This window comes from Poeciliopsis prolifica, unplaced genomic scaffold (genome assembly GCF_027474105.1).
Source record: "Poeciliopsis prolifica strain line A6 unplaced genomic scaffold, Auburn_PproV2 SCAFFOLD007, whole genome shotgun sequence".
Classification (NCBI taxonomy): Eukaryota; Metazoa; Chordata; class Actinopteri; order Cyprinodontiformes; family Poeciliidae; genus Poeciliopsis; species Poeciliopsis prolifica.
Window position 1 is genome coordinate 15,481,598 of NW_026562382.1, and position 24,507 is coordinate 15,506,104.

General features: G+C 37.2%; 1 protein-coding gene across 1 annotated transcript; it reads left to right on the forward strand.

Annotated features, from left to right (window-relative positions):
• The first annotated feature begins 504 nt into the window (after positions 1–504).
• LOC129361511 (high-affinity choline transporter 1-like) lies at positions 505–10,367 on the forward strand. Its single transcript, XM_055032399.1, has 9 exons — positions 505–634; positions 1,552–1,792; positions 1,945–2,058; positions 4,496–4,651; positions 4,732–4,880; positions 5,169–5,312; positions 5,483–5,636; positions 7,398–7,615; positions 7,695–10,367. The coding sequence occupies exons 2-9, from the start codon at positions 1,609–1,611 to the stop codon at positions 8,346–8,348; spliced, it is 1,773 nt and encodes a 590-aa protein (XP_054888374.1). The 5' UTR covers positions 505–634; positions 1,552–1,608; the 3' UTR covers positions 8,349–10,367.
• Positions 10,368–24,507: the final 14,140 nt, after the last annotated feature.

Genomic DNA, 24,507 nt, shown 5'->3' on the forward strand with positions numbered 1-24,507 from the left:
TTGCACTGTTGAGGATTTTTGTTACGTTTCTGAAGGCAGTCAAATGCAGCATCAGACATTTTTAGCCAGATCTGCTCATGTGTCGCTGCTTACTAAAGAACAAAAAACATCCCAGAAGTTAAAAATGAACTAAAAAAACAAAAGTCCTCTTAAAAAAGAGTCGCATGCAAGTAAAAGTGTCTTCGCCTGGAGACAAAACGCAATATTGTTAATCAGGCCTGAGATGTAACCTGGCAAAGTGAAGGTTTCAACCACAGCCAACATGATAATGGAAAGCTTTCCCTGCGAGGTGGCACGTCACGCCACTCTCTATTTTTGTCCAGCCATGGAAGACATTCATCCACCATCTACCCACCCTGACAGCTCCCAATAAACCCACCACTCCCATTCATCTCCATCCCTCCAACCCAGCTCCTCCCTCTTCCTCCCTCCCTCCTTCTCTCCTTCTCCTCTCCTTACCGGGCAGCTTCGTGAGTTTAAAAAAAAAAAAACTGCTTCGTTGAATTGGGCTTTGTGCGCCAGGGAGGAATACACAAAAAAAGTGCCGTTATTTTTTATCGGGATATCTTTGCTCTTGCTCTTTTTTTCAAAAGAGTTTGTGTCATCTGTTTAGACCGATCTCTCCAGCAGAGAGGTAAGAAATTCACTGTTTTGTTTGTTTGGGTTATTTATCTGAGTGAAGCGCGGTGCCACTGCATTCTGGCCGTCCCGACAGAAGATTTAAAGAGATCAATAACATGGAGAAACAGAATCAGCACAAACAGGTTAAATGCACTGGAACTATGGACTCACCTGTTCTGGTTCCATTTTGATCAACTGCGTGCATGTTCAAGTCGACGTTTTCTGTTTGGGAATGACAACTGCGCTTTTACGCATGGAACTAAAAATGTAACTGCTGAAAAAAAAAAGCTTATATATGCCAAAAACTACAAAGAGGAACAGTAGAGAAAGCAACAAGGCGCGAAGGTTTGGATTCATCCTTTGTTCTTCTGACTTTTAAATTTGTAAATTGATAAAATAAAAAAATCAATCAATCAATTAAATTTTAAAAAAAAGCTTTTTAGGCGCAATGAATAAAGTTGCTCATTTTGTCTTTTTTTTGTTGATGTTCTTCAGGGAACCACTGCAAATGGCACCCATGTTTTAAACAAGACTGCACGCGTTATTATTCTAAAATACTTTTAAATTTGATAGTTGTTTTTCCTTTTCCAAGCAGAAAATTGCTTAAATTAGCCAAAATTATGTCGCCTACTTGGTAGTTTTTGTTGGGGAAATTCTTTTTCCAATAAATAATAATTTCTATCCCGAAAGTTGTCAAAACTGGGGGGTTTCCATATAAAGGGAAAAAACTAAAATAAATACGCTTTTCTTCCAATACAAAGTCATTATAATGAGGAGGTTGCGCATTACAGGACAATGCGCAAATTGTTTCGGTCAGTTCGGACTTGGGCTTCTGCATATATTTTGCTTTTATTGTAACATTTAATCAGATTTGTCTCGTTGCGGTCAAAAACAGAGAAAATGAATGCATTTCTTTCTGCTTCCGTTTAGTTTCCTCTATGAGTTTCCAGTCCGTTCCCAGTAGCGCCTGATCCCGGTGGGAAAAAAATGACGATCCACGTCGAGGGTCTCGTGGCCATCGTCCTCTTCTACGTCCTGATTCTGTTCGTGGGGATCTGGGCCGCGTGGAAGAACAAGAACTCTGGAGTCGGTGAAGGCGGAGACCGCAGTGAGAGTATCATGGTCGGGGGCAGAGACATTGGGCTGTTCGTGGGGGGATTCACGATGACCGGTGAGGTGAAGGGCTGTGCAGTGTCTGTTTATTCCAAATAGTCCGTATTTTACGCACGGACCTTCACGGAATGGCCACGAATGTTCCTTGGCTCTAAAGGTCTAGAATGCAGAAGAGAAAGTGTTTTTAAAATATGTTGTTTTCTTCCTCAGCCACCTGGGTAGGTGGGGGATACATAAATGGAACAGCAGAGTATGTCTACCTGCCAGACTACGGCCTGGCCTGGGCGCAGGCACCCTTTGGTTACGCTCTCAGCTTGGTATTAGGTGAGAACCATTGATGTAGATTATAGTTTTGCTTTATTTTGAGCCGCATAAAAGGAAGACATGCACCTACCCAAAGTAGGTAAAAAAAAAAAAACAAAGAAAATAGTACATACATCCACTTATGCACAAATATACATACAGTAAAATAAAAACAACCCCATTGTCTGAGTCATCCAATTTATGTTTTATACAACAATAATTTATTTAATTACAAACAAAAGAGTGAAAAGATATTTACTCCTACTCCCTATTTACATCTATAAATTGAATAAAGTTTCATTTGCATGTATTGTGCATTCTTATAAGGGTATATATATATATAATATATATATATTATATATATATATATATATACACAGTTAGGGCCAGAAATATTTGGACAGTGACACAGGTTTTGTTATTTTAGCTGTTGACAAAAATATGTTCAGAAATACAATTTATATATAATATGGGCTGAAAGTGCACACTCCCAGCTGCAATATGAGAGTTTCCACATCCAAATCGGAGAAAGGGTTTAGGAATCATAGCTCTGTAATGCAGAGCCTCCTCTTTTTCAAGGGACCAAAAGTAATTGGACAATGGACTCCAAAGGCTGCAAGTAACTCAAAAGGCCTTTCCCTCGTTAACCTGTAATCAAGTAAGTAGTTAAAAGGTCTGGGGTTTCCAGGTGTGTGGTTTTGCATTTGGAAGCTGTTGCTGTGACCAGACAACATGCGGTCAAAGGAGCTCTCAATTGAGGTGAAGCAGAACATCCTGAGGCTGAAAAAAAGGAAAAAATCCATCACAGAGATGGCAGACATGCTTGGAGTAGCAAATCAACAGTCGGGTACATTCTGAGGAAAAAGGAATTGACTGGTGAGCTTGGGAACTCAAAAAGGCCTGGGCGTCCACGGAAGACAACGGTGGTGGATGATCGCCGCATACTTTCTAAAAGGACCCCACAAATTGTCACAAAGAAAGACTCCATGCAAAAGGGTTCATCTGTCTCTAAGTCAACAGTAAAGAGAACTCCATGAAAGCAAATACAAAGGGTTCACATGTAGATGCAAACCATTCATCAATTCCAAAAATAGACAGGCCAAAGTTAAATTTGCCCAAAAACACCTCAAGAAGCCAGCCCAGTTCTGGAAAAGTATTCTATGGACAGATGAGACAAAGATCAACCTGTACCAGAATGATGGGAAGAAAAAAGTTTGGAGAAGAAAGGGAACGGCACATGATCCAAGGCACACCACATCCTCTGTAAAACATGGTGGAGGCAACGTGATGGCATGGGCATGCATGGCTTTCAATGGCACTGGGTCACTTGTGTTTATTGATGACATAACAGCAGACAAGAGTAGCCGGATGAATTCTGAAGTGTACCGGGATATACTGTCAGCCCAGATTCAGCCAAATGCTGCAAAGTTGATCGGACGGCGCTTCACAGTACAGATGGATAATGACCCCAAGCATACAGCCAAAGCTACCCAGGAGTTCATGAGAGCAAAAAGGTGGAATATTCTGCAATGGCCAAGTCAATCACCAGATCTTAACCAATTGAGCATGCATTTCACTTGCTCAAATCCAGACTTCAGACGGAAAGACCCACTAAACAGCAAGACCTGAAGGCTGCGGCTGTAAAGGCCTGGCAAAGCATTAAGAAGGAGGAAACCCAGCGTTTGGTGATGTCCATGGGTTCCAGACTTAAGGCAGTGATTGCCTCCAAAGGATTCGCAACAAAATATTGAGAAAAAACTTTTTTGTTTGGGTTATGTTTATATGTCCAATTACGTTTGAGCTCCTAAAATGTGGAGTGTTTGTAAACAAATGTGTACAATTCCTACATTTTCTATCACATATTTTTGTTCAACCCTTTAAATTAAACGTTACAATCTGCACTTGAATTCTGTTGTAGAGGTTTCATTTCAAATCCAATGCGGTGGCATGCAGAGCCCAACTCACAAATATTGTGTTACTGTCCAAAATATTTCTGGCCCTAACTGTATATATATATATATATATATATATATATATATATATATATATATATATATATATATATATATATATAAAACAAAAAAGCTTCTTCATAGTTGCTGGCCATTGCCTTTCTAGAAAAAATGTTCTTGCTTCCAGCACAGTGTGGGTGCTCTTCTTATTTTTACTCCTAAAAGTAATTTTTTCAAAAAAGTTACTAAAATAAATGTAATTGAGTAAATGTAACCAGTTACTAGCCAACTTTGAGTACAAGGGGCTGGTTTTTTACCAAGCTAGTGTCAATTTCTGAAGTGACTATAAAACCAACAACTCTTATGTGACGGTGCATATTGCCCACGCTGTGTTGCATGTTATAGTCTAACTTAGGAGACTCTGGATGCTGTACATACTGCATGGTATAGTGAACACACCACTTCTGAATGTTATTAGTCCAAGCTGAATTTCTGACATCCCTCAGGTGGGCTTTTCTTTGCTAAACCAATGCGATCACGCGGCTACGTCACGATGCTGGACCCTTTCCAGCAGCTCTATGGAAAACGGATGGGGGGGCTGCTTTTCATTCCTGCCCTCATGGGAGAAATCTTCTGGTCTGCTGCCATCCTGTCTGCCCTGGGTGGGTTTAATCTGCTCTTTAATTTACCTGCCTGCAGATTTGAGATTTTTAATTTTTCCACTTGACTCTGAATCATGCAGGTGCCACTCTGAGTGTGATTGTGGACATAAACATCAACTTGTCTGTGGTGATCTCAGCGCTCATAGCCATCTTTTACACGCTCGTTGGAGGACTCTACTCTGTCGCATACACAGATGTGGTCCAGCTGTTCTGCATCTTTTTGGGCTTGGTGAGTTGTAGATTAATATCTGTCACAAATCAGGGATTAACTGAAGTGGCGAACATGTTCAGGAGACTAAATTCAGATGTTTTCAATGGGGTTCAGTGCAGTGGGCTCTACATTTCTCCCAGAGCTGTATATTCCCAGCTAAATTCATGCATTAGTTTGTGTTCATCTGTTACATAAAAACCCAGAAAAGTACAAAGAAGTCTGTAGTTGTAACCCAAGATTAAGTTAAAGGGCATCATGTACATGATGTTGTAACATTTGTTTCCTGATTTTTCTAATCTTCATCAGTGGATCAGCGTGCCTTTTGCCCTTTCCAATCCTGCTGTGTCAGACATCGGGGTTTCAGCCAAGGAAGCAATCTATCAGTCACCCTGGCTGGGCAAGATCAAGCCTGAAGACAACTGGCTGTGGGCAGACAACTTCTTTCTGCTGGTACTCCAGAGCTTTAATCCATCATTAAACACTGCAACGCTTATAAAGAATATTTGAGTCATGGAGAGAGTTCAGTCTTGAAGGGAGAGCATTTGTTTTAGGCACTGACGTGAGTTATTCAGTCTGCCGAATGTGACGCGTTGGTTTGAAGGCTGTGTTTCCATTTCCAGATGTTGGGAGGGATTCCCTGGCAGGTCTACTTTCAGCGGGTTCTTTCTGCCTCTTCAGCGACCTACGCTCAAGTTCTCTCCTTCCTCGCCGCCTTCGGCTGTTTAGTCATGGCCGTCCCGTCCGTCCTCATAGGCGCCATCGGAGCTTCCACGAGTAAATTCACACACACTCATTGTCTCGGGGTAGAAGGTGGACACATATATTTGGGAATAAACTGACTGAATCAGTCAGTTTGTGTTTTTGTACAAAAACATTGTTCATATTCTGCGAATGTTGAAAAATCAGAGGTGGGTAGAGTACCCAAAAATTATATTCAATTACACTTTAATAAAAATACTTTAATGTATTTTTACTCAAGTAAATGAGTACAATTTTAAAAGTCGTAAAGTAAACAAACTTTAAAGTTGTAAACATAACTTTACAATTAAAGTTAAATAAAAATACTTTAACACTAAAAGTAAAAAGCACCCCTCCAAGAAATATCTCGAGTAAAAAGTATTTGGTAATGAAATTATCAACTATTTTAAAATTACATAATCAGACAGATCAAAATATAAAATTAAGTGGAGATTTTTGTATTTGAAGAACCAAAATGACAGTAGATCATATAAGTAACAAAATCGGGTAAAAGAAAACTTTTCCAAATCAGTTTCTTTCAATAAAAAAAACCTAATGAAACTTGAACAAAAACTGCAGGTGAGTGTCTGTGGTGAATTTTTGATTAAAACAATATTTGTTTTTCATTCAGTGGGTAGAAAATCCAGAAACTTTACTCAAGTAAGAATAACGACATTTCATAAAAGAATCACTATAGTAAAAGTAAAAAGTGCAGTATGGTAAAAATATTTCTAAAAGTACTTTTTTAAAGTTACTCATGTAAATGTAAATAAGTAAATGTAACTAGTTACTACCAACCCTGAATATATTCTTTTCAAATGGTTCTTCTAATTATCTGCCGCAAATCATGAAACAAACTCAAGAAAGTATATTTGCTTCTTTAAGAGACACGAGTTGTGTTTCCGTTACATTACCACGATTATGTTATGGTTTGAAAAGACACAATTTTGCCATTTCCATTATATAAAAAAGGATTTCAAGAAGAAATCCTATCTGCTGAATGGATTACGCAGTGTTTTGTCTGGATTTACACCAATCAGACATTGATCCTCACACACAACTCATGTAAATCAAGTCTGTAATGAAACATCCCCGGTCCAGGACTCTGATCCTTTATTGAAATAAGAAACTGTGATCAAAGCCTGTTTGGGTTGTTGACATCCCAACAGGTTTCTGTTTCATACGGCGTCTCTTCTGGGGGGGAACCAGAAGAGAGCCCTCAGAGCGATTTATTGAATATTACATCTGAAGAAGAGCTAATTATTTTGGTTCTTTTGAAGATTGTTCATGTGTAACTGCTGTTAAACAGTGGCTGCTTATGAGTATCCAGGGATTGGAGGGAGAAACAGAGATCATGAAGCAAAAGGAAAGTGATGGAAAGTGGAAAATCTTTCAGAGAAAATGGACACCACTAAAGAAATGTGTCCATTAGTGGTGAAATTACCTTCATTTTATGTCGATTTACCATTTTTACTGAAGAAATGTGCAGTTCTTATAGTTTCTTTTTTCCTGTTACTCGGGTCTCTTGTTCTTTTTACCCAGCCAAAGAGAGTAGAACTGTTTGCTAGGTATTTTCTCAATCTCTGCTGTATTTTCACCCACCGAAAAGTCCATGCAGTTTTGTTTGTCTGCAGCTAAAATGCGTGTGACTACAGGGAAGCTCATAATCAGATTTACTGGTGAAACATTTTGTCTTAAAAGCAAATGGACCAGAATAGAAATCATAAAACATTTTGTTCACACCAAAAACCTTAGAAGATTAAACCTGAAGTGCTTTTTCAAAAACATCTTTTCCAGACTGGAATCAAACGACTTATGGTTCCATCGCTCCGAAGGACAAGGATGAGTCTGACATGATCCTTCCCATAGTGCTTCAGCACCTCTGCCCGCCCTACATCTCCTTCTTCGGACTGGGAGCGGTGTCGGCAGCGGTGATGTCATCAGCAGACTCATCCATACTGTCAGCCAGCTCCATGTTTGCCAGGAACATTTATCAGCAAGCCTTTCGGCAGATGGTAAGAGCACAAAGAGTTACTAAAGCCAGTAATAAATCAATGTTTTATTAAAACGTAATCCCTCTCCTTTCTCTTCCAGGCTTCGGATTCTGAGATCGTTTGGGTGATGCGCCTCACCATCTTTGTGTTTGGAGCTCTAGCCACAGCTATGGCGCTTTTAACTGGATCCGTATACGGCCTTTGGTACTTAAGCTCCGACCTTGTCTACGTCATCATCTTCCCCCAACTTCTCAGTGTGTTGTTCGTCAAAGGTACCAACACGTACGGCTCCGTGGCAGCATATATCTTTGGACTCTTGCTGCGCATTGGTGGAGGGGAGCCTTACCTAAAACTGCCTCCATTCATCTATTACCCCGGCTGGGTGACTGTGGAGAGGGTCCACCACATCAATGGAGACGTTGAATACTTCGTCCAGCAGCGGTTCCCCTTCAAGTCCGTGTCCATGGTGGCGTCTTTCCTAGCAAACGTGGTCTTCTCCTACCTGACAAAGTACTTATTCGAAAGCGGCATGCTGTCTCACAAGTACGACTTCCTGGACGCGGTCGTGTCCAAGCACAGCAAAGAGATCATGGACAAGGCCACGCTGGTAAGCAATCACGATAACATTATTCTTTCAGAGATGGCTCCGGTCAGGCAAGCCCTCGGTGCTACGCTTGCTGGGACCTTCACCAACACCGAGGCCCTGAGCGACGACGGCGAGTCGAGTCCGGAGTCCTATCACAGCGAGAACTAGACCACAAAACGCACAAAGAAAACTTGAACCGAGGAATGTGAAAGGGGAAGAGAGACTCAGTTGGCGTCCTTCAGGAAACTTGTTACTGCCACACTGTGAGCCAGATCAGCAGAAACATTCTGCGGCTTCCAAGTGACTCCACAAGTTATGTCGGTGAATCGGTGCCTCCTCTGTCTGTTCATATTTCCTCTCTAAAATCTCATCTCTGACTCTATATTGTATAAAGCTCCCAATTGTTTTAGTTTTTCTGACCATGGCTCTGTGAATTTACAACGGTTTTAGTTTAAATGCTACTGCTGTAGTGGAGCGATAAAGGAAAATTGTCTTTCAAGGTTGCTGGTCTTGAAAAATGTGCATTAGAACTAAGAAGCAGCTTTAATGTCTGATTGTCTTAGCTCAGGTTACATGTGTTGATGCATATACAGTGCCTTGCAAAATTAGTAATTCCCCTTAAACTTTTGTGAAATATCAGTGTATCTTGTTAGGAGTTTATATGATAGACTCACAGAAAGTTGGATCATTGGCTGTTGCAGCTGCATGTCGTTCAGGGTAATTTTTGGCATTATTCTTTGCAAAATCACAGGTTCTGCCCAGATTAAACAGAGAGCATCTGTAAACATCAGGGGCTTTTTTTTATTTGACCTGCAGATTTAGGTCTGGACTTTGGTTGTGCCATTTGAATGCATGAATATATTTTGATCTGCATTCAGTGCTATTATGCCTTACTTTTAACAATCAATTTTTGACAGAATTACGACGGAATTTGAGAGCCAAACTAAGAAAATTACAACAATAAAATTGTACATGTTCTTTTCATAATTATGCACTATGTTTTGGTCTATCATATTCAATCCTAATAAAATACAACATGATTTATGATCGGATCACATAAAATGTCAAAAGTTCAAGGGATATGAACAGCTCTGCAAGGCACTGTAGGTATGCCTGTGAACAAAGCAGCTTTAAGTGACTGATCCATGATGGTTTTGTTGAGTAGTGTTAAGTTTGCATAGAAACTTTATCAATAGAGCAATAATACTTCAAGAATCTTAGTTTTATTTTCAGCCTTTTGCTGCTAAACCACTGAAAAAATAGACATATGAGCTCAACAATAGATGTATTTATTGTTTTTCATCTGGTTTTTAGACTATTCAACCATCAGACTGGTGCAAAGTGCTATTATACCCATTCAGCTTTCAAGCGTCACAGAAACAATCATTCAAGTAACTAAGGCTTTGGGGACGTCTGTTTGCTGCAACGCGCTTAGCATCGAGATGCTACTTTCGGCTTGAACCGTTTTAGTAATTATCCAACTCCTTTTTGCTTCGAAACAATAGTTTGTTTTTGTGCTTTTTACAGCATTCACTAGAATGTTTTAGAAGGAAAAATTAGTAGCCAGTGGGACAAGAAAAGCGGATATTCTTGTCCATTGCTGTTAGCGGACGGCGCATGTGCGTCAGATTCTAGGGCGTACCAGAAACACAACACAAAGGTTCCGGCTTGGGACTTGTTAAGAAAACAAAACGCGATTAATTTCGTTTAAATGTTTTAACACATTCAAATCTATTTAATTGATTAATCAAAATAAACACATTCAAATCCTGGCTTTAATAAATTACTGTTATTCAAATGTTCATTTGTTTTAGTAACCCTGTCAGTATATAGATTAATAACATTTACGTTTTGGGGTCTTTATTTTGATTATGTATGTTGATTTTCTCCTAGCTAATGAAATTTGAATTTGAGGAAATTGTTAAATAGTGATCACTGCAGCTTTAACATGTTCAGATATTTTGAATTTCATCACTCTGGTATAGAAATATTTGCGGATCAAAGACAAATCATTGTCCTAGCGGGTAAAAAAAAGTTTTTGTCTGTCTTGATATGCTGTAATCAAATCTCTTGGTGTGTGTTGTGGCAACCGGTACAGTAGTGTGTTTATGTTGGTGTCTTGTAAGATTCTGCTGTGCAATTAACATAGAACAGGCATACTCATTAAAACAGAAATGAGATAGATAAAAGGGGAATAAATTTCCGTCAAAAAAAAAACTCAGAAATTTAGAGATAAATCTCAGAAATTTTCTTTTAAAAACTTTCTGAGTTTTTCTGAGTTTCCAAAATTTTAAACTTTTTGGAAATGTTTGGAAATTTTCTTACACTCAAAATTAAATTTTTTATTATTTTTTTTAATTTAAAAACTTCCACGTATTTTCTAGAAAATTTCTTAGATTCATCTCAAATGCTTATGTTTTTCATAGAAATGTTCTTCTCCTTTTTACCATGTGCTCTGGCATTTATCTTCCTATCTATCAACTCTGACCCTGCAAGTAACAAGCTAATCCCACAGCCTCATACTGCCACCACCATGTTCAGCTGTGGGGATGACTCTTTTTAGGGTTGTGTGTGTGGCATTGTGCTATTCTAAACAGGGGTATCACAACTGAATAAAACTGTAAAATTATACTTTTATTTATTTAAAAAATTAAAGTAATTCACTCATTATTTTCTTTCAACTGCTGAAGTAAGATTCACTGTATCAGAGTCTGAACATAAAAATTGTAAAAGTTCAGCAAGTAATTTGGCAAGGCAATGTAAACAATATTTTGACTATCCAGAGTTTTGAATTTCTATTACTAGCGTACAAGCATTGCGTTTCTCTTCATCTGAGTACTCTGTAAAAATGAAATTTTAATAAATTTTTTTTCCTTCATTTGAAGGGGGAAAGAATATTAGTGTAAGAATACAACAAATGTTTGAAAAACATAAAAACACATACTAAAATAACATTTTAAAATGATCAGCGCAGCACATCTCGATCATGATCTGCAGATCTACAATTTCTGTCAGTGTGTTCTTGACACATCCTGAAGCTATATTGACTCCTCAGTCACTGCAGGTTCACAGACAGGAAATGATTGCTCCCCCCAGGACAGTGGTAGTATTACCGGTCATTATTGATCCAGCACCAAGTGGAATATCAGTCAGGACATTTGATTTATACCACAAAGATCAGCAAATGAAGTACAATACAGTAATACAGAAACTGTTCTTTTTACAGGTTAGGTATATTGCATTCTGTAATAAGTTCTCACATGAACACATACTCATATATTTAAGAAATATAAGTTTGTCTTTAATAGTGAACTTTGGTGTTACTTGTAATGCTAAGCTCTTTCTAAAATCTGAGCTCATTTGGAAATATAGGCAACTTTCAGTGATTTTTTTTATATTTAAATGTTAAATTTATACATTAATTAATTAATCAATTAATTGGTAAACCACACACACTTTACTCTTTCAGTGCTAAATTCAGAATATTCACTTCAGATATGCCTTTCAAATCCAGTCATTCAGTTTTGTAAATGGAAACTATTCAAATTGTGGCACCCCCTAGTGTTGGATGTTTACTGACCTCAGAAATATGATTCAGGTTTGGAAAATAATTATATTTAACCCAACTTGGTTTTTAGCCAGTCAGCCATAACACTTTGTGCATTTCTTCCAAATGTGTTTGGATTTGAAAATGCAGCTAACATGACTTTATTTGGCTTCATCTGTAAAGACAGTATTCACTTTTCAAGATCTTTTTAACTCTACTAAGAGATTTTGTTGGTCTTGTTCTGATCATTAATCATTTTAAGTGTTTTGAACATAAAAAAGTCTTTTTAAAGATTATTAAGCCATCTCCTGTTGGAGATCTTTAGGAAATGTTTGTTTTTGGATATTGGTGCAGGGACTGAACATGTGCTACCAGTGAAGACCACAGTCGTTTTTAGCCAAAATAATAAAGGTACAAATTAACCAAACTGCACAGTCATCTTTTTATGCTTCCACTTATTGGACCGCTACCTCATTAAAATTTTGCTGGAAGTAGATTTGGGAAAATATACTAAACAGCTTTTAAATACCATCAATGATGACTTTATAATGAACTATTCAAGTTTTAAATGTTATGCAATCGCTAACTTTTAGCCGTAACGAATGTAATGCACCAGTTTGAAGCTATGAAGTTTAGCAGAAATTGCCAGTGGTGTAAACAACAATCCTCCACAGCGAAGCGAGAGGTGCAGAGCCAAAAAAGATGGTTGTCTTTGCTAATTCAATATTTGGAAGCAAACTAAATGTCTTCCTTCACTTCCCCTGCTTAAAGCCCTGTTTATGCAGGATGCAATTCTAAAACAGAGCAAAAAATTAGCACCATCAGTCACAACTTCTGTTTGCTGATTGGCTCAGTTGAAATTCAATGGGAGAAATTGAGCTCAATGGGAGAAATTTCAAACAGAGCAGTGAAGGGAGATGAGAATCAAACAGAGTTGAGTAGGAAGGCGATGGCCGGGCTACATATGTCTAAATTGAATAAGCTCTGTAATCAATCTCAAATTTTGCTTTTGTAGACAAAATTATGTTTTGTTTGGGTCAACTTTTCCATCAATGTAAAACCTTTTTAATCCTAAAAAGAGAGTTTTCCACCTCCATATCTGTAGCTGAGTTTCCATTACAAATGTGCGTAAAGCTTAGACAATATTCCGCTAATGTCAAAAAAAGACAATTTTCCAATTGCAGTGTTTCTATTACATAAGAAACGCAGTTAAAATTACAAATGAATATGTTTGCTCAGGCGATACAAGCCCCACCTTGATTCCTCAAACTACTTCCTGTCGTCTTTTTCTTTGTATTTTGCGCCAGAGGCTACATCTGGTTGTTGCTCATGTGACATGTGTGACGTGAAAAAAGTGTTTCCATTGCAGTTTTGCAAAATAAAAAAACACCTCATCCAAGAGTCGAAACAACTTTTTTCAAAATTGACAAGTTTCCATTTAGCAAATTTACTATCAAAACATCAAATTGTGCAATTATTTAGTCAATGGAAATGAAGCTGCTGTCAATAATGCTTCTTTCTCACATTGGTCACACCAAAGCAGCACCCAGAAGTACCATTAGAGATTAATACATTTCTGCTCTGAATAGGCTAAAAGCAATAGCACAGACATATTTTGTCTTGTACATACCCCCCTCAACACAACAAAGCCCATTAACTTACTGTTATTTTCCCACCCAAATTAATGTGCATTAACTTTTTTTAAAACAGAGTGCAAATGAGTTCTTCATTGCCAAGCAGATGTAATTGTAAATGTGTGACGTCAACTTTTCCTGCTTCATTAGTTTCAGAATTGCTGATACGTCACTAAAACAGCAGCACCTTTATGACGTCTTGCTTTGTAAAGTGTCAGGCTATCATTTTGCACTTTTTTGTGAATGTTGTTCGTATTGGATCAGTGTGCTATTCATGTACAAACATGTATACAGATGCACATAAAATAATCTGCGTCGTCCCCTGGACTGACACGTAGCTCCATGTTGTTAAAAAGAATACTGGTAATAATTAACGGTGTATTTTTGTGTGATAAATGTATATACATATATAAAAAATACAAGATCAAACGGTTTACTTTTAAATGCAGCACTGAAGAAGATGTTTATTTATTTATTCATCCAGTGTCTATAAGAGTACAGTTGTAAATGTGAGGTTGAATAAATTATATTAATTTAGCACAGCTTTGGTTTGAATTCTTTTTTTTTTTTTTTTTTTTACTTATACTTGTTACAAAATGTGTTCAAATATGTGAAATGTTATAGGCAGGAGAAAATAACAAATTTATTAAGAGGAAAAATTTTATTTATCCTTGGTAAAAATGCACTATCCTGAGGTGTTTACATTTTGGGTTTTATTCATTTTTTTGTTCCATTATTATTGCACAACAGGTCTTGCCATATTCTGTTAATGCCTTAAAGGTCTTCTTGTATTTTCCATTCATTTGTATTTTCTCCATTTATTTCTGTGTTTTGTTCTTTGTTTTTGGATTTTTTTTCTTTTTGATTAGCGTTATTTTTCTCACTTGATTTGAATTATTGTTTTTTTTGAGTTTGCCTCTGTGTTTGTTATTCATCTTTCCTCAGCCTTCCTGTTCGCCTTTTCTCACAGCTGCACCTTGTTTCCAATCAGCCACCTGCTTCTTAAAGACATTTTTGTTGTGTCCTTCTGCCTATTTCCATCCCAAGTTTCAAGACCTGCAAGTTATTTATTTTCAGCAAAGTTTCACTTTAAAATCTGTCAATTTTTCCAGGATTGGACGTTCCCCCAATTTCATGCCTTATAACGCTCAGAAAAAAATGCAAAAATTAAAAACCTCCATCTTAGACGCTACTGACGTCATTGAGCCTTGTAAATGTCAAAGTTCATGATATTTAATCAGAAAAATTGTGCAACTGGCTTGTATTGGGACAATGTCTTTGGGACAATTTAGGCTGAAATTAAGTTATTTCGACCACAATGTCTGCAGAAAAGCAAATATAGCAGAGCTAAGTCACTATCAAGCATGGTAGTGGAAGAATTAGAAATTTTTTCTGGGTCATAAAAGGGACAAAGAAATCAAACAGAAGAATCTGCAAATAAACAAACTTATCTATCATCTGTTCTCAGTTATTCTTTCAATTATCTTCATCAATGTAAGAAAACTATTTGGTCCTGTTGCAGGAGTTGGATGCTTTAACTTTCCAAATTACTGTAACATTTTTAAGTAAGATGTTGACACCCTTCCTCCTAAAACTCAGAGTCCCTTCAGGTTGCTTTACTTAATAATTTAAGCTTCAATCCTCCAGTAAATACAGGTCCGTATGTTTGTGAGCGCTGACTGAGAAGGTTTAATCTCAGGGCTGCCGCCTGCTAGGAGGCATCAATCAAAATGGCCGCCTCACAATCGTGTAACTATCAAAACTGTCAGGGCTGTCAATCTTGTGTTTCCTCTCCTAACCACACACAAGCACAAAACTTCAGATTTATTTCATACCCACTGCTGTCACAGAGCACAGAAAGTTGAAAACTGAAAGATATTAAAATTTTACGTCAAGTAAGAACCGCTTATGACCGGAGGAAGTTTCTATAAAAGGGACAGTAAAAAACATCTATAATTTCTATAATTCTATGAGTTAAAGCTTATTTACAATTTGCTCCATGTAAAAATGTGTTGTTTCCTAGGAAGCTACTACGCAATATCTTTTACCAAAATGTTATGATTTTTGTACTTTAGTCAATTGGAATCAATACAATTTACATCAGAGTAAGGAAATATCTAGATCTTATGTTTCATGTTGGATGGTTTATGTGTGGTAAGTTTTTCTTTTGTTCTTCTGAGATTTTTCTGAGTGCTCTTCAAACGTAATAAAAACACCAGCCAGATTGATAATCAACTATGATAGTATAAAAAACTTACAGTATATTTTTCTGACAAGACAGTTTAAAGGTGATAAATATTTTCTTCATGTTTCCAAAGACGTGTCTGACTAGACGTGTTCATCTATTAAAATAATCCATTTGTTTTTTCTGCAGAGGGGGAAAGTGTTTGGCTTTTTGTTCTCTGTTTTGATATGACTTGTTGATCATTCACTTAATTCATTGAATAGAATGATCAACAAGTCATAATTATTGATAATTTCACTATGCCATTGTCAAATTCATCAAAGCACAACAAATATGTTGATTAATGTTCTATTTACTAATAATAAAAGAGAACTATAAATAGGTGGGTATTAAAACCTATTTCAATTGCAGGAAGACATTAAAAATCATCATTTACTCATTAAACAAAACAAAAAAAAATTGATATTTAAGTCATCCAGTATATTCTGAACACAAAATCCTCACCTTCCCTCAACTCTAAAAACAGGGCCTCCCCTGCGTTAGGACCAGTCTTTGGCCCCCAAAAGGCTCATCGATCTTCAGAAGGTAAGTAAATATACCAGAGATGGTCCTTGATTTATGAATTACACGTATTGAACTACTATAATTTTGGCTTTTTGTAGCTTAAAGGCTATACAATTTCAACATTCAATAAAATAACCAAATAACCCTATCAATTAGGGTTGATTGATATGATTGTTTCTTTTTTCTGACCTCTTCATGTTTAATATTTAATATTTATCCCTCATATAATTTCATCAACTTTTGATGTTTATTGTGCGTTTGTCAAACCTCATGTTAACCTGCCAGCTGATAAAGGAAGGGTTAATGCTTAAAATACATATTTTGATTTGTGTTTTTGCATATCAATGTGCATTCACAAATATATTTTTAACATTCCACCATAACTAATAACGTTCCACGTTAACTACACACTGATGTAGAGAAAAAATATTGTGTATCGCAAAGCTTCAACATTCAGGAACAGGACTCCTAAAAATTCATTCACTGAAGCATTATTGCACTTTATACTTGTTTTTGGTCAATAGAAATTTATCTTCAAAATGCAGAACTTCCTGTTTCATGGGGGTAAAAATATGGCGGGACACAATTCCTCCAAACTTGTAAAACCATTAGGACATTTCCTGAAAATAAGGTGCATGTGTGTTGATGTTTGCAATTCATACGAACAAGCAAATGGTAGAAGAGACAGAATAAGTATCAACAAGCTAAGAAATAACTCAAAACCAGAAATAGTTGCTTGTTATTGAGTGCTATCTAAGCTAGACAGAGTTTTAAGTTCCTGACTGCTGTTACTTTCTGCAAAAGATGTCAACCTCTCTGTCATTGACACTGAAGATGACGCCTCATTTCCACTTTGCAGGAAACGGCGTCTCAGCAGAGCCTGATGAGAGCAGCTGATACAGATCTGCATCTTCCTGCATCGTTAAAATGTGAAAAACTGGAGGTCAGAGATTGTAACATGTAAATCCTGAATAACTCTGGTGAGTATGTCTGTGTTTTCCTGGGCTTTTGGAAAGCAGTTGAGACCTGGCACTGCATTGTTTGGCTCTAGATGTGAAAAGACATTAGTTAATTAGTTAAAGGAGAATTTGAGCCAAGAGAAGAAAACCTAATGCCTCTTGAAATAATGAGTCGAATGATGGATGCTGTAAAATATATGAAAAGATTGAACAAAAAAAGGAAATCGCGCTGGGTTTACAGATTTTCAAAGCTTTTCGCTTTCACTTTATTAGGATTTTTTAATAAAAAACACCAGTCTGCATGTTTGCAGTCACGTCTCTGCTAGAAGCTGGGCAGATCTCAAGAAGAGATCTCCACCACTGCAACTTCTAACAAGTTTTTTAAATTTATTTTTGGATAGACTTGACCATCTGCACAATGCTACCACTACCTTGTTTCACAGTGTGTTCAGATTGAAGTGTGGTGTCAGTTTTCCTCTTCTCTTGGCATTTTATATAAAATCAAAAAGTAACATCTCTTATATTCACTGGATTAAGATTTAGCATTTTTCTAAAACTATGCATCCTTTTTCTTCTACATAGCAATTACAGTTGCAACAAAATGGCAAAATCTGAAATAGTTCAAGGGGAATTTTGCTTTTGTTCTTAAGACAAATAACAGCAACATTCTGTTTTCTGTAATCCAATTAATGCATATCTCCTATTTTTGGATCTGTGGCACATGCAGACTCAAATCAGAGGGGGAAAAAAACCAAACTCATAATTAAATGATAGACAAATAAACTTCCATTTTTAACCAGAAAGCAATGCAGCTAAAGAAGCAGAAGATGATGTCATTTGTAGCCATAAATCGTTGGTCCTTTTAGTGCTTTCTGACTAACGGCTGCGGAGAAGGGCCAGTCTGGAAAACAGTCATCGTCGTTATTCATATTAAACTAAGTGCTTCACTTCTCAGGACAGGGAGGAGAACAACGACGGAGGGAAGGAGCAAATTAATGGGGAGGCCAGACATTTATGTGGCACCCTGAGCTCATCTGAGGAATGGAAAGAAGGAAGAGTCTCCGCCCACCAGTCGTCCTTCCATCTCGTCCTTCATCAGAGTCTCACAAGAAACTGAGCTTCTGAAGTCAGAACTGACGTTTGGAGGCTAAGAGAGAAATTTTGAGCTTACAAAGAGTTTTTAGCAGACTTTAATAAGCTAGTTATTTTATTAGAAACCGAGAATTAAAGGGATGAAAATAATTAATAATCTTAAACTGCTGTAGCATTGAGCTAAAAAGATTAGCCATAAAATTCCACGTTGTTATAAAAATATTATTTAATTTCAACTAATGTTTTTTTCTGTTTATTCGGCCATGCTGTGTTTTTGAAAGCATCAGCACTTTCTTTTAGCTATTTCCCCAATTAGTAAAGGGTACTCTGCCAAACAGATGCACAAACATAGTTTTATTTTTAAAGTACTTATATTCGTGTCTGGAAAATGAAAGTTGATAATCTTTGAACTTTTACTCGCTGACACAAACACACACAAAAAGTGGTGTTGGTTATTAAAATGGAGAGGAAGCCCTTATGACGGCACCTATAATAATAAAATGACAGAAAAAACACTGACAAACACAGATTCCCTGAGTTTCTGTTCAGTGTGGAAATATAAAATTAAAAAGTCATATTTACATAAAACTTTCTGTTTAGTTGCTGCAGATTATTTTTCCATCGTATGCATTTTCATTTTGTGTCAGCTTCTGGATTGTTTCTTTCTGTTTTTATGGGCAAATATTGAAGCTTTTAAAGTGATTTTAGGGGCAACTTGTTGGTAACTGATGCTATATAAATAAACTAACTTAAATCTGTACTGCAGTAACATAGATTTGTTAAAATAGCAACAATGTCTTTGAGATTAAAGTTGTTCTGAAATGGTAAAAATCTTTCTTTGGCTTTTCTCAGGCTAGCACTAATTTTTAGCTAACTGGATTACAACTTTAAGAAACCACCAAAACAGACATAATAAAAGATATACTAAATCATAAGCTTCCAGCATAATCTCAGTTAAAATCTCCAAATATATCGCTTTAAACATAATATTCCTATATCTTGTGTCAAATAGTGTTATAAAAGTTTAAGTGAGAAAAAAAATTATGTTCTGTGTTTAATTTGCAGAAAAAGATCTGTTGCTTGAGTAACATGTTTCATAATCCAAGAATTATTCCAACAGACACACAGAGAGACCCATTTCAAGTTTTGACAACATGCACTGAAGCACAGTAACAACATATAAATATCCTGGGTACGTTAATAAAGCTTAAAGCACTGACAGCACCAAGCTCAATTACTAGAGAATTTATTACCGTCAGAGAAAACTGCAGCAGGAATATCGGAGACCTAATTATTTTATTTAATTTTTGTAGAAAATATCTACAAAAGCAACTTTGTCATTGTCAAGGATGATTACATCCTCTACTTCTCTGCTAAAACCAGGTTGAGTTTGGGTTGGAATGAAATTATGTTTGTGGTTTGGCATCTGGATGTACTCTTGGCAATACCTTCAGACAAGGATAACAAGCAATCCAGCATATAATGTCTGACATGATGCAGTTATTTTACAATGTACTGTACCATCATCGTCACCCTTTGTCTCATGGATACAATAAAAAAAGTAAATGTAGAGAGTTTCATGAACATTTAATAAAAAACACTGAAACTTTACAACACATTTTGTTGAAGTCATTGCCGCTATATAGCTACACTCTCTATTTTTACCAGGACTTTAGATTTGCTTCTTTCTACATGAACATGTCCTGCCACTTCAGCTGCCTTACAGGAGATTCCCATCCAGCAGACTAATTTGTATGATATATTTCAGCTTCAGAAAAGGGTTTCTACCATCTGACAGATTCTGTGGCCGTCCTTATTACTGCTGGACTGACTTAAGTGCTGCAGTGGCCGCCCATGTATTGAACTGCAGTGAGTAATGAAAATGGTGTGTATCCAATGTGGGTTCTCCCATTGATCCCATCAGTGGTAAGTAGCTTGGCTCCAATTAGGCCTTAATAGGACCAGGAGGAGAAAGAGGATGAATTATACGAGATGTCATAGTAAGGTTTAGCTGTTGCAGAAGGTTATTTAAGATTTACAAATACCTTTTAACCAAAAACTCAACATAATTAGCCATGTGTTGGAGATGAAAATGGATTGGGATACTTTATTAAATGCAGACAAAAGCCAAAAGTGGTCATTTATTTCTTTATTTATTGGTAGTTAAAGCTACAGTCTAGAAAACTGATGATCAGCTTCTTGAACATCCTTTTCTTTCCAATTAACGGCTCCATCCTCAGCTTGCTTTTTCTCCCTGCTGACAGAAGCTGCTTCTTGTCAGTGCAATGCTAACGTAATCAGCTGAACCCACATAACCCTCTGTGCACAAATTGTATTACGCCACAGTTTGAGGGGGGCTCAGTGATTTAGCTAATAAACAGGAGAGGGGGTGCAAATATGTGGCCTTAATTCTGCACCAGACATTCGTGAGAGTGCAAAAAACAAGGATGTGTTTTTGTTGACTGTGTTTTTTACGTTTATACGTTTGTGTCCACCTGGAAATCCTCTTTCTGCTTCCCTACTGCTGCAGTACGTCTGACTTCATTGAATTAAGATGCCGAACGAACGAGAGACGGGAAAAAATAAACATCCAAGGCTGAGATAAAAAGATGAAAGCTGGCAGGTGAAATGATGCTCATACATTAGTGTGGGGCGGGGAATCAAAGAAGGTTTTGATTTAAATCCAAAGCAGTCTATTCTTATTTAATAATAGGCTGACTTGGCAGAGAGTAAATTATCATTAATTCAAGAATTATTCTATTAAGACTAATGAAACCCAAATATATAATTTATTCTGTCTGAAATTATAACTTGAAATGTTTTTATTAAATTTTTACCAGAGGAAATAATGAAGCCTGTGCTTGTTAGCATGGTTGTTTAATTCTGTGTTGAAAGTGGCAGAGGAAACCTTTCAAAATGAAATACGTACTGCCTGATATTGCATATATAAATGGATGAAGCTTTGACTATTTGTTGCATACAAATATGTTTAACATTGACTGTTTTTTCTGATTGCTGCAGGTAACATGTGTCTAGAGAGTGACGTTGACCGGGTTCACTTTAGAGAAGGTAAAGGCAGTTTCTTATTATCTGGCTACTTAAGGCGCTTGTCTAATTTGATCTCTTTTGTGTTTAGTTTGGCCTGTTTCTGTTTCCGTTTTAGTTTTGTTTCAATTTCAGTGCTGAATTTCTTGTAGGATAATTATTATTTATCCAAAGTCTTTTTTGTTTAGGGAATGGGAGTTTCTGTTGTCTTGCCCTCTGGCTTGTTTAAAAAAGGACCTATGCTGTCCCTGGCTCCCAAGATGTTTTATTTAGATACACCAAAGAAAATTTTTTCTTTTCTTTGGTGTATTCACCAGGGATTTTTGTGTGTTTGTTTTTGATCGGGAACACTTTGGTGCATTTAGTTATATTTGTGTTTTCCTTATTATTCTTCCTCCCCCAAGCAATCTAACTTTATTTAATTGCGTTTTAACCATGTTTTTCAGCTATAAGGTTCCCAGGGCCAGCATAGACTCCTACTTCTAATAAAATGAACTGTGACTATTTTTACCCATCGACATTTGTGAACTCAAACTGTATCTAATTTGGAGTAGTGCCTTTGATAATTTTTACAAACTTATTTGTGTAATCTGGTTAAGAGAAGATCCACACATAAAAACTATATAGGGTCACATTTATTGTGTTTTCTTTTATCCTCCCCTGGCTCATGTTTACCTGTTGCAGGAGGCAGGATGTGTCTCTGATTGGAGAGGATACCAGCTGCCAGTGAACAGGCCAGCAGGGCAGAATCATTTATCCAGTTAACAGAGCCCTGACAGTTCCCCTCTCCTCCACTCGGCTCTCTGTAATGCTTTACAGCACTGTCATTTAAAAATGACATATGACAGGAGCTGGTCTGAGCCTGCCAACACCCCCTGCTGTCACACACAAACCCCAAACAGGCAGCCAAGAGGCAGTGTGTATGCATATCTGGCAGCGTTGTCTGGGTTTTTTATTTGATTGTCTTTTTAGTTTTACATCTTTCATAAATCAAGATGGATCACTGAATCTGAAAACTGGCCAGCTCTCCAATTTTTCTGCATGTGTGTAAGTCTGTGTGTGTGTTTGCTTAATGTCAAGCTGAAGTCTAAAACCTGAGTGGAATGAACTGTAGTTAAAACATTAATGATCAAAAATGTAGTCTTCACTTAAGTTTGTTAAAGGGGAGGTGTTATACAAAGTTTATGTTTTACAAGTCTTTTTCTTTCATTTGGGTTTTGGCTGCTTCTAAAATAAACTGAGTGCTTACTGGTATTTTTTGGCACTAAGTTAATGTTTTTTGGTGTCTGGATAATGAGCCAACTCAAAAACCTCCAGAGTTTGTAACGTTACAAATCCTATATGCTGTGCAATGGCTGCTGGGAAAAACAAGTGTTTTGTTGACTTACCATTCAGAAACCACTTGCTTCGTTCTTGTTGGTTGTGCAGGAGACTCCACGTCCGCTTTTCAAAGATGTAAGGTTTGTGTAATTGCGCGTCTGTTGGCAGCCATTTTCACATGCTAGGTCAGAAATAGCATTTTTGCATGGATTTAAAGTGACAGAACACACTAAAACAGCTCATTCTGAACAGAGCTTAGAATCAGCAGAACTGACCAGACAAAAATCTTACTTTCTGAGAATGATTTAGTACAAAAAAAATAAAATAAAAATGTTTTGGATTTATGTTTAATCCATAAAACTATCCTAATCTTTTCAAGGAACCATAATGGGTCACATCTAAGGTGACGGTGGAGAGTCCCCACTGGTAAGTAACGATAGATGCATGTGTGAATGTGTCCAGAGGCGTGACAGCTACAGTTTGTGCAAGACAGAAAGAAAGTACATTTGCCTTCTGTGATAGTCATGATCCCATGGGTAATCACTAATTGAGGAGATTAATTACTTATCAACTCATCAATTAATAATTGATTCATTAACAAGACAAAGTGAGTCCAGTGGCAAAACAGAACCTAATTATGGCACTCAGCAGAAGCACAGGAAACTAATTTAATAAATGTTAGATGGATAGTGGAGGGTCACATGAAATTCCCAAAAGGAAATCTGAGACACACATAATGATCTTCTCTCCGTTTCTCGGTTTTTGTTTGATCATAGTAGGCACCAATCAATGTGTTAAGGCTGACGTGTTTCTACAGCTTAATTAGATCCAGTGGTGTCAATATGGCAGAGTGAACATAATCCTGTTAAGGTCGACCACTTATCTGAGTAAAGAGAACAGTTTAAATTCAATCAGTTTACCACTGGGCAGGGCCGGCTCAAGCCTTTTTGGGGCCTTAAGCAGATTTTCATTCATCCCTTCTCACCCTTTTTACCACCATGTCAACACCAGATTCTTTATTTTTCCTGCATAAAGCCAAGTTCACGCTACACGATTTTAGAATTGTTGAGCCGACCAAAATCGTAGGTATAATGCGTTCGATAGGGCCGATCGTGCAGTGTGTGGTGTTCATCCAGCCACACGGCAAGAGCAACACACCACACACAAACTGATTTCTCACAGATTATTTTCTGTTCTGTCGTTTCTTAAAGCTTCGTTGGTTAATTAGTATTTGCTGTTTTAATATTTACAATTACTTTGAGAACAATATGCACAAGACAATGGCTACAAATCCAGTTAATTAATGTTAAAACCAGACATTAATAATTTTTTTATGAGTGACAATTGCGTTCTGTAAGCATCAAGCCTGAACAACCATACCGTTATTACCTTTTTATGTCACGTTAACGACGAACAGCTGAAAAATTACCGGACACTGCCGCGTAGCAATTTCGCTCTAACTCCTCTCCTTGTCATTTCTGTGGGTACGCTTTGCACAAAATGTTGAATAAACACTAATGTTGTTTCCACACATGATCTCTGATGTACGCTGGTCTTTGGGTTGCACCACTAGCTGTTTGGGGCTCCAAGGGGAATCTGCTTTCTGATTGGCTACTTGTCACATTCAAAAGCTGCGTTCTCACTACCAGACAGGGAAAACCCCGTCGGCCAAGACAATCCAACAGGTCGAATATGTTAGATGGGAGCGGTCCAGTTCTACCGACTGGACCCGATCAGTCGTAACACATCACACACTCGCAAGGGAGAATCGGGGCAAAAATAGTGTAGTGTGAAATGGGGTTAATATGCCTACTATCACCAGCATCATACCAGTGCTAACCGCTGTAGATTTTAACCTTACAGGAATAAAAATCTGAAAAAAGAGAGAGTAGTATTTAAGTGTGCCATATTATTTTAATTACATGAAAGTAGCAATGGCTGATAAACACTAAATTTACAGTAAACAAGTCACCACAAACAT